Raw genomic sequence first — 11,760 nt, 5'->3', positions numbered from 1 at the left:
ACTACAAGAACCAGGATAATGGAAAGGAAACAGGGAGATAAAGGAAAAGAACCTAAAAGGGAATAGTAGGAAACAGGCCTTAATAAGGGAGATTTGGACAAAAATTGGGTTAGTTTAAGGGAGGGGGGAGGGAAGGGTATACAAGGAACCTAGGGGATAAAAGGAAAGAAAGAGCTTAAGAGAGGTAGAACCATAGGAGAAGGGTATTATTAAGGGAGAAAGGGGGGAAATGGGCCACCTTAACTGGGAAAACCATGATCGAGGGGGTGAGACAATGTAAGATAAATAATGCCTAGCTAGTTTTAAAAACCAGAGGGAACCATATTACTCTTACAACCTACATAGCAGATCAAGAAAATCTTGGTCTTTGCCCAAGATTTATCTACATGCCACCCAGTAATTAAAATTACCAGACTGGTGAAACTAACCTTCTTGGATGTTTAACAGACATACTTTGAGGCCTATAGTAATTTGGTCAGAAGCACATAAAGGACAGTTTTTTGCTCTTTGCCCTCCTAGGTCGACTAGTTCCAGGGGACTATGAGCATTTCTCAAAATGTCCTGTAATTGTGGTGGGTCACTTGTCCTCTTGATCAAGGAGGCCGAGGAGACCCCACCAGATGGACTTGAACCAGTGTCCAGTTTACAAAGAGGAGGGTCAACACAGAGGAATCATTTCCTGTATACTTCCAAGCGAAACCAACCATGGTCGAGCAGGACCTTTGACTTATCTTCATATAGGCGGATCTGGTAAAAGAAAGGAGCCAGGGGCTCCTCCCAAGCCCATGTGACCCCTGAGGCACAAATCCTCAAATGATCTTAAGAGTAAAAACAAATTGGTTTATCTGGGCCACCTGTATGGCCTTAAACACCCAAAAGGAAAGTATAACCACAGATTAAAGGGGCAATATAATTTCTTTAGAGTCCATATGGATAGCTAAAAGCTACATAACAAGCAACAGTGTCAGATAAGATATACCTTCTTTTGAGTCGTTGGCCACCCTGGCCAACGGCACTCCCAGATAATAACCCAAAATAGAACTGGGAAAATGAACAACAGACCCCAATCTTATCTAAAGGAATATTGACAACTGATTGCTGCTAGATGAGGAACAGGTGACCCTCCTAAAACAAAGACCTCTAGATAGGCTGACTAGATTCACCAGAAGGGCAAGTAGTAGGGAATGGCTGGGGGTGCCAACAGCACAGCAGACAGTAGCAGGGATATTGGAGTATAAGGGCTCTAGTGGGGGGAGGGAGGCTATGGGAGGGTGCCATCTGGGAAGTGGGTGTATAGTTAAATAAGGTGGTTTGTGATGTTCTGTGTGATAACACACACACACACAAATCAACCAGTTTTTAAAAATATATTTGAGGAAGAATCATGGAAATTTACGTCATGATAATTAGGAGAGGTGATAAACATTACCATTGAAATCTACCCCATGACTTTATAGACATACACAGGCACCAACGATCCATGTGCAACTGATTATGACTAGTAATAATCAGATGCATACAGATTAGAGATGCATGCACCAGCATCTCAGTGTTAGCAAAAACAAGTCTTTCTGCAAGAAACAATATATTCTAAAATGAAATGGAGATCTTTTTTAAAGGTTAAAACTCATTCAATTTTATGTCTTACAGGGCTTATACTGAGTTCAGTATTGTATAACTGTATTAATTCAACTGTGAACCAAAAACTTGCACCCACTTGTGAAAGAGATGTACTCTTGCTATGGAGTGTGTTACTGAATATGTTAAAACTGTAGTGAAATGCTTCTTCTAATCATGTAGTTATATAAAATTAAAAAATAAATTAATAATAAAAGAAAAGGAATAGAAGTTTCTATGATAATTCATATAAATTTAAATAATGCATGTGTTTATTAGCTTTTGTCCCTATTTCTGCTCTGACATAAGAATTTTTCTCACTGGATGCATTTAATTGTATTTCAGTAATATTACTTTGTTTAACTCCTTCTTTTGATCTTACAGGTTTTTGATTGGTCAAGGAGCACATGTAGGAGCTGTTAATAGTGAAGGAGACACACCTTTGGATATTGCAGAGGAGGAGGCCATGGAAGAGCTACTTCAAAATGAAGTTAATCGTCAAGGTAATATAAAAAGAGCATGGAGGAAACATGCAGAAGTATTTTAGAAAGAGCATAATACACTATTTTCCTCACAAAAGTATTCGCTAACATTGAAAGACAATTATTTCGGGATTTTTTGTTGTGGTGGTTTGTTTTTTGTTTTGTTTTGTTTGTGGATTTGTTTTGAAACATGGTTTCCCTGTAACCCCAGCCGACCTATCACTCTGCTTTGTGTACCAGGCTGGCCTACATCGCACAGAGATCCACCTGCCTCTGCCTCTGCTGGAATTAAAGGTGTGTGCTGCCATGCCTGATCCCAACAATCATATTTGGGTTTTATTGGTGGTTGAGTGTTTGGGGGGGATTAATTTTTCTTTTTATTTTGTGCATATGGATGTTTCGCCTGATGTGTATAGGTGTATCACATATATGCAATGCCTGAGGAGGTCAGAGGAGGGTGTCACATCCCCTGAAACTTAAGTTATGGAAGATTATTAGTGCCATGTTGGTGCTGGGAACTGAACCTAGGTCCTCTTTAAGAGCATCCAGTGCTCTTAACCATTGAGCCATCTCTCCAGCCCTGGAAATGATATTTGAATGAATTTTAAAATGGGCTTATTAAACCATTGGGGGGGGGATGATTCTATTTGAAAAGTAAATGCTTCTTAACTCTATCTTTTTAATATTTTTAAAACTCAGTATGCATTTATAAGAGATTGACCATAAAATTATATGGAAAGGTTTTAGAGTGAAGGAGTGAAAGTGGCCAAAGGAATAAAAAATGTACAACCTGGACATGGCACGATGCAGATTCAAACAAGATGGCCAGAAATGCCTCCTGACAAGGAAGCATTGAAGCTGAGAGCTGAGTGATTGGCAGGAATGGGTCATATGGATCTGGGAAAAGAGCATTCCAGGTGGTGAAGCAACAATTATAAGGATGAGAAGGTGCCTGGTGGATTCAAAGCTTTGTTGTGTCAGTCCTTCTGCCTTGGCCTTCCGAGTGTTGCTATTACAGGTGTTTAGCTTGATGGTTTAACCAAGAATGTTGAGTGGTTAAATACAGAGCATGTAAAAAAAGAGTTCTTTCTTGAGATAAGGTGGACCTTGTTATGTAGACAGGCTGGTCTTGAACTTAAAGAGTTCTGCCTACCTCTCCCTTCCCAGTGTTGGGGTCAAAGGTGTGCTTGTGCTGGCTAAGTCCAGGGTTTTATTTTGAGCAATCTGAGATAGGAAGATTGTGAAGATTTTGAGGGTATGTTTTAAGGGAAAACTAAGAAAGCTAAGTTTTGTTTTTTCTTTTCTTTTCTTTTCTTTTTTTTTTTTTACCTACTAGGCATTCAGGCAGGTGACTATGTGAGTTTGGAGAGAGGTACAAGGTACAGCTATAAATTTTCAGGCATCTCTTAGTGATAGGGAATGATTTTTAATGAGTACAGAGCTTCCTTAAAGATTGAGGAGTACTGTAGAATTGATTGTACTGAATTTACTAAAACCATTGAACTGCATATTATGACTTCGAACTAAAGGTATTTTTAAAACACATATATAATATGATACAATTCCGATTCTGAAATATATCTAAAATAAAAAGCAAGCTCCTGAAGACAAGTTTATACACCCATGTTTGTAGCAGCATTATTCACATTAATCAAAAGGTAGAAATGAACCATTTGTCCATCCATGGAGAAATAAACAAAATGTAATGTATATGTACAACAAAATACTGTTCAGCCTTAAGAAGGAAGGACATACACCTCTCACCAGAGAAGTTTCCTTATGCAGCAGATGATAATTAGCAAAGAAACTCATAACTGGCCAATGTGCAGAGAACAAGAGACTGCAGAATGCTTAACCTGAATAGGATACCTGTATCAAACTTCTGTCTCCCAAGGCTCAGGGATCATTGGGAAAGATGGGGTAGAAAGATTCCAAGAACTGAGGTGGTTGATGACCACAAGGAAACAGTTTTCCAGACAGCTGGTCAGTTAATCATATGAACTCACAGAAATGGTGACAGCATATACCACTCCCATGCAAGCTCAAACCAGAAAAATGCCCAGCATAGACATGGGGAAGTAGATCAGAAGCCCCAACCCAACCTAAGGAAAATGTGGTTTGTGGTAACCAGTGGCTGCTGGGAAGTGTAGAGTCAGTCTCTTTCAAGGATGAGACTCTTGGTCGGTTAACTAACCAGGCTCTAGTGGATGGACCCATACTGAAAGAGTTTGGGGGGCACAAATTACACATTCTATAGACCTTAGAGTGAGAGAGAGAGAGAGAGAGAGAGAGAGAGTTATAGTATATTAAATTGTGCAGGAAGCAACAGGGAGAGGTGTGGATAGGGGGAAAATCTAAATATCAAATTTATGAAAATTGCCAAAAGTCAATAAAAAAATTATAAATTAAAAAAGGAAGGACAACCAGGTGTGGTGGCACATACCTTTAATCCCAGCAGTCATTCAGGAGGCAGAGACAGGCAGATCTCTGTGAGATCAAGGCCAGCCTCATCTGCATAGTAACTTCCTGACCAGCTAGGGCTACAGGGAGACCCTGTCTTTAAAAAAAAAAAGAAAAGGACATTCTGACACTTAAATGTGAACCTTGAAATTATGCTGAGTGACGTAAGCCAGGCACAAAAGGTCAAATTTCTCTAGAATAGACAAATTCATAGAGAAAGTAGAGCCAGACATGGTGGCACATTCCTGTAAACCCAGTAGTTGAAAGTCAGAGACAGAAGGATTATGTGTTAAAGGTCAGCATGAGCTGCATTCTGATACCATCTCAGAAGAAGAGAGAAGGAAGAGAATGAGGTGGGCAGGGCCTGAGAGAATTGAGAAGTTGTTTAATGAGTATAGAATTTCAGTTTTGCAAAACGAAAGAGTTCTAGAGTTAGCTGTACAACCATATACTCCACACTAATGAAGTACATTCCTTAAAATTGGTCAAGATGACCCTGTGATTGTATGCTGTCCAGGACCTGCAACTAACTGCCACTGCCTAGCATCATGAGAAGAGTATCTTACCCACAAATCACTAGTCCAGAAGAAAAAAAAAAAGTTCCTACTGAATTCATAACCTTTCTTACCTTCATATAGCTGAAAAATCATGTCAAACCATTTTAAGTTGGGGATCTGTATATATAAGATTATGTGATATAATGAAAAATTGCAACAGTAATTAGTAGAATATGGTCTAACTTCTCCTACATTGAACTTCTTATAAAGTGATGAAATAAAAATAATTAAATCTTTAAATACAATGATGAAAATTCAGGGTTGGTGCCTGTGAGCTTGGATAGTGATAAACACGTTGTACCATAAATTACTCTTTGTTTTTGTAATGGCTCTAAGTTCTTTTAAGATTATATGTTGGTTGGTAATTTTAACTATATGTTTTATTTCATATAGTTAAATAGAATATTTCATTGTATTTATTTTAAAAGGAAGGTCAGAGATAGATACAGTATGGTCACATCTCAACATAATTATGGGGAGGGAAAGATGCTAGATAGAATACACACTGTTTGATTCCTTTTTATAAAATTCTCAAAAATGCAAGCTAACCTGGACTGGAGAGATGGCTCAGTGGTTAAGAGCACTGGCTGTTCTTACAGAGGACCTGGGTTCAATTCCCAGCACCCACATGGTGGCTAAAATTCTGTCCAGGATCCAATGCCCTCTTCTGACCTCCACGGCATTGCATGACATGGGTACACTCATACACATAAAAAACAAAAATCACAAATTTTAAAGATGCAAGCTAACGTACAGTGACAGAAGATGGGTGGGTGCAGAGTATTGGATGAGACAGTCAGAGGGAGAGTTAGAGTATGCATAACAATGTTTGAGGAATAAACTTTTGTTTATTAATTTGATTGTGGTAATGATTCCATATGTATCTGTTAAAACTTTACAAATTATACACCTTAAATGTCTGCATTCTTGTTTGTCAATTATAATATTTTTAAAAAATTTTAAGCCAAAAAAAATTGAAGTATAGTTCAGTGGTAGAGTGCTTGGCCTCCTATACTCAAGATTCTGTGCTCAGTTCCCAGCACTGCAGTATAGAAGCAAAATGAAAAGTTTAAGGTGACAACTTTTATGTTATATGTATTTTACCTTTATTAAGTATTTTAGAATATTTTCTAAATTTAAATATGTTTATATAAAATTACTACATATGATTTCCATAGGATTTCTGTTATATTTAGGCTGCAGTCAAACATTATCAGAACTGATATAGTCAAGCTAAGTAATTGAGGAAAGATAAAGGGAATTGTTTTAGAGGGTTGATTATGCAGAAGTAACATCAGGAAATAGAAGATAAAGATTAAAATATAGAAAGAAACAAGGAAAAAGTCACTGGAATAGAATTTTGTACCTTGTAACTAGGGTTACTTGTAACTGGTTTGTTGAAAATAATAAGCAATAAAACTGAGGAATTTTTTTTCTTTTTATATTTAAAAAATTTCATTGAATTTTTGTGTATTTCATACAGAACATCTTAATCATCTTTATACCCCCTTCCCCAAAATCCCCCTCCATAGTCCCCTCCACTGGAATTCATGCATTCTGTCATTTGTGTTAGGCCTATCATGTCAAGTTAGTGTCCCCAGTCGTCCCTCAGTGCAAGTTCATCCACTGAGGTCAAGTCAGCCTATCTAGAAACCCTCCCTTTAAGAAGATCAGCTCTTCCTCATCCATCAGTGATCAGCTGCCAATAATTCTTTTACTAAGATTGAGGTCACCTGTCCATTTCCACAGTTCTGTGCTGGGTTTTTGTCTACTTGAGTTTGCATGGATCTTGTGCATGCTGACACCATTGCTATATGTTCATATGAGAAGAGTCCCAGGAGCCTGTAGGACCCTATTTTCATATGGTCATGCACCTCCTCCCTGCCTCTTGCATTCTTTCTGACCCCCCCCTCTTCTGCAATGGGTCCCTGAGCTTTGGGTGGGTAGATTTTAATATAGGAGTCCTGTCTAAGGACCCACACTAGGTTTGGCCACTTGTGACCTTTTGTTTTCCTGGTCCTCTGTTACATTAGGGAGCTACATTGATAAGAAATGACAGATGCATTAGTGTTCTCTTTATCCCTTGTTCTATGATCCATGAGCCTTAGGTGTAGAGGTTGCATCCTAGATGTGCCACTTAGGGTTGGGCAGTTCACAGACAGTCACTGTGGGTGTGTGAACAGTTGTGGAACTCTGTAATAATCTCTGTCTCTTGAAAAAGAAGCTTCTTTGATGGGTGGTGACTGGGATACTTATCTGTAAATTGAAGGATCTGTATTTTGCACATAGTAAGAAATTACATTTGTCTAGGGATGTGACAGCCTTGGGTTTTTTTTCCTAAGATCTGTGCCGTCCCCAGCTAAGTTTATAGTATTTGGCTAGGTTCACAGTACCACACATGAGTTTCTTCCCATTGAGTGGGCTTTAAGTAGCTGTTGATTAACCCCAAGATGAAAGTGCCACTACTACACCAATATTGTTTGCTGTGCTGGTCACTGATGTGACCTTGAGGCTGGGGTTGAACCATCAATTGATGTTCTCTTTTACCAGCTTGTGTAGTGTTCGCCAAAGCTATGAAAGCTAGCCTTCAGGGCATGTGGCTTCCAGGTCAGTTCCACCTTCATTGCTCCAAATTCTGTGTCTAGAGTATGTCTTGTCTTCAGCAATAGGGTCTTACCTTCAAGTTCTGGTAAGCAATCAAGGAATGTGGCAATAGCCTGTGTAATCTTGGGACTCTCTTGGACTACCCTGGCCAACAACTCAAAGGTTTCTCCTGTCTGGCACTCTTCCTTATTATTTATTTTACATTTTTTTAAATACAAAGTTATATGTTTCCTCATGGCATTGTCATACATTTTGCTCTCATTGGTCTCCCTTCAGCCTATACATGCTCTTCTGCCCTTAGTAATCCCCTTTCCACTTTTATGTCTTTTGTATTCTGTTACCTTCCCTGTGGTGGTTTGAATGAGAAATAGGCAGAAATTTTTGTTTGACTGGATTATTCTTCTCAGTAATAAAATTGATGATCATTTAGAAGATCAAACAACGTATGCTACCTGGTGGCATATATTCCTTGAAGAAGGTGTTCCTTAAGTTTAATTCCTTAAATTACTCCAGGTAAAAATGATAAGAACCCAAACCTAGTTATTTTAGATGGAAATGAGCAGGGCTATCTTCAGGAACTATTGAGGTAAAATGAGAACATTTTGATGAAAAGTTGAACGTGGAGTTGAAGTAGTGATTAAAGTAGATCCAGTCAAAGAAGCATTAATTAGATAAGTTCATAGAGTGGGAAGAGGTGGAAACCAATTCAGGAATATATGAGTTTACTTGAGGACATGCTGGGCCTACAGTACTATACCACAAACCATCTAAATGCCAGTGTTTGGGGTACTGATGGGATTTAGGAGATGTCAAGATAAGAAACGCAAATATTGAGCAGTAGATGATTGGGGAACTCTGGTAAGTAGTAGTCAAGATGAAGGAAATGTGAGAAGCCACTAATGATAGTATGAACGCTTAATAAATGCCTATTTGTGCAGTAGTTGAGTGAAGAGCTTTTCATATATTATTTCATTTCCTCTGTAGCTAATCAGTGTTTAGAATATTATTTTACAGATGGGAAAACTGAGGTTTAGTTATTGGCCCAAGGTCATACAGATAGAAATTGACAGTGCTATCCCAAACTGTGACAGGAAACATTGAGTTCACATTTTATCATTGTTACATACTAAAATTTATTGAGTATGTCCTAGAAAACATTTTAGGATGTTTTATTTATATAATGGAAATGTATGTTTATGTAGCATAACTTAATTATAAAGAAACAAAAGTATAGGAGCATCTTTAAGAGATTTTAATAATTAAACCCTAATCATCTCTCTAGCAGAGATAAAATTCTCAAATTCTCCCTCTCTACCTCTTCTCTTGCTCTGTATAATCCACGCTGTCCTCAACTTGGGATTCTCCTGCCTTGCCCCCTCCCCTCCCAAATACTGGAATTAATATTTTTCGGTATGTGTGTGCAGATGGAGGCCAGAGAACAACTTCAGGTGTCATATTTCAGGATCTCTCTAAGTAGGCTAGCTAGGCTGACTTGTCTCTTCCTTCCAACCCTGGAATTACTACAAGCACACAAGCACCATTAACTGAACTATCTTCCCAGACCTAATTTTTTTATTGGCCCTTTTTTTAAAAGAGAGATGAGAGAGGGGTGTTGCTATATATCTCATGTTGGTATGTAGCCTAGTCTGATCTCAGATTTGAGATGCTTCTGTCTCAGCCTCCTGAGTGCTGAGTCCCTACGTGGCTTTTTGGCTTTATTTCTTTTATTTCTTTTCCCCTTTGTTTGGTTTTATTTGTTATTCTACTATATTTGATGAGTTTTTTTTTTTAACTTAACTAGATTGCCTTTGAAATTATTAATGATTGAAGAGATGTTCAAATAATTTCTGCTTCATATTTTAATGTGATTTTCTTTATTATGTTTTATTTTATGTATATAAATATGTGTATATATATATATATATTTGTCTTTTCGAGACAGGGTCTCCCTGTAGCCCTAGCTGTCCTGGATTCACTATGGAGACCAGACTGGCCTCGAACCACAGAAATCCGCCTGCCTCTGCCTCCCGAGTGTATTGCATCGTATTGTGCAGTGCCTGTGGAGGTCAGAAAAGGGTGCCAGATTCCCCTGGAACTGGAGTTACATATTGTTGTTAGCCATCATCAGGGTCCTGGGAATCAAACTCAAGAGCAGCCAGTTCTCTTAACCTCTGAGTTCTCTCCAGCCCTATGATCTGTGATTTTTTTTTTTCCTTTTTTAGACCATAAGGCAAGAAAAGAGAAGTAGAATCAGTTTTAGAGCTGATAATGTTGACATCTCAGTGCTTATTCTTGAGCTAAATACTACACATTTTAACTGTATGAGGTACGTACTATCATCCCATCTTACAGAGGAAGAATCAGAAGTATAACGTGTACTGTCTTTCCCATAGTAGCACAGCTATTGAGTAGATCAGGGATTCAGTCTCAGCCTGTCTAGGTTCAGCATCTGGTTTTTAGTCCATCAAATAAATATCCAAAGAAGCTGTGGCTTTCTTAGCATCACTAGTCAGTTTGTCAAAGCTCTGAGATAGGCAAATAAGTCTCCTAACATGAAGTAGGTGAATTGTTGCTGGGTTTTGTTGTTTATATTTTTGATGAACTAAGCATTCCAGTCAATCACATTAAATTTTTTTCAAGAGCAAAGGAAAGGTTGTCTGTTTCACCTTCTTAAACAGATTTTTCCTTAAAGTTTCCTTCACATATACCTTAAATTTGGATTGTTTTTAGTTTATTTATGAATCATATGAACATGATTTGAAGGCAGAAGGAATAATATAGGAGTTACTTTTCCTGGGGAGATGCCATACACACAGGTTTACTCACCCCAGCAAGTAGAACCCAGGACAGACCAAAGTAACTATTGTACCAGAGTCCGATTTAGTAAACCAAAGAGTTTGTATTGAAGTTACTAACAGGAATTTGGGTGAGGGGTTACTCTCAGGATCAGGGATGATGCAAATACAACTGTATCACTAAAAAGTCTACCCCCCACCCCAAAACACGAGGGATGACTCACTAAAGCTGTATCCCTAGAGCTCTCTGACCAACTTACAGGCAGTTCTGAAGATCTCAGAATTTCCTCTCTTAGCTCAGCTGATCAGTCTCCTCCTCCAGCAGTTGTTTACTGTTTCTGTATAGCTAGGGAAGAGCCTTCTAGGATTTCCAGGTTTCTCCTCTCCTACATATGTGACTAGTATCCTAAGTCTCATGAACTTCTCCCCCACCCCCCAGAGGGAATATTTCATTTCCGAGGAAACTGTTAAACAACAAGGGAGTAATTGCTTTGAACTTGGCCAAAGATAGCATAAAATTAGATACAGAATTAAGAGTCTGAATGTTTTAAGATGGTGTGAATAGAAGAGATAAAAAGAGCTGTGTCTTGGAAAATGGCAGTTTGCTAAGCAAGCAGAGTAAGGATCTGATCCATTTTCAGGCTAATAACCTGTTGATCAGTAGAACATAATGCACTTGAGAACCTAGAGGGAGATTAAATTGTTAGTATACCCAGGGAAGGTAGAAGGGGAAGACTAGAGATGAAGTTAAAAGTGCAGGACCCCTTTATTAAACTTCACCCACCCAAGGCTCAGGGACCATCATGGAAGAGGGGGTGGAAAGATTGTCAGAACCAGGGAGAAGGTTTATGACCATATGGAAACAGAGTCCTACAAGCTTCTGGGAAGCTGCTCATTCGATTCTATGGCAATGGTGCCAGCATACACAAGTCCCATGCAAAGTCAGGCAGACAATAACCCAGCACAGAACTTGGAAAATGAACAGCAGACCTCAATCTTTATCTGTAGGAATGTTGGCAACTGATTGCTGCTAGATGGAGAAGAGCTGATCTTCATAAAACAAGGGACTCTAGATAGGCTGACTAGACTCAGTGGATGGACTTGCACTGTGGAAAGGCTGAGGACACTGACAACCCAGTGGACCTTAACAGGGATGACAGAGTATATGGGCTCCAGTGGGGGGTAGGGGGGGAGCCAGTGGGGACAGGGTATAAAGATGATTAAGATTGTTTGAGATGTTCTGTA

General features: G+C 38.8%; 1 protein-coding gene across 4 annotated transcripts in view; it reads left to right on the top strand.

Moving 5' to 3' along the window:
- The window catches only part of Ppp1r12a (protein phosphatase 1 regulatory subunit 12A), a gene marked incomplete in the record, with an annotated part of 154,718 nt that overhangs the window by 67,860 nt on the left and 75,098 nt on the right, over positions 1-11,760 (top strand). For all 4 annotated transcript variants that reach the window (XM_008852112.3, XM_008852117.3, XM_008852103.3 and 1 more), the window contains 1 exon segment: positions 2,002-2,120. In XM_008852112.3, coding sequence (XP_008850334.2) covers positions 2,002-2,120 — 119 coding nt within the window.

Source organism: Nannospalax galili, unplaced genomic scaffold (genome assembly GCF_000622305.1).
Source record: "Nannospalax galili isolate Female #2095 unplaced genomic scaffold, S.galili_v1.0 scaffold390, whole genome shotgun sequence".
Classification (NCBI taxonomy): domain Eukaryota; kingdom Metazoa; phylum Chordata; class Mammalia; order Rodentia; family Spalacidae; genus Nannospalax; species Nannospalax galili.
Note: the sequence above shows the minus strand (reverse complement) of the source record. Positions and strands in the feature narration are given on the sequence as shown.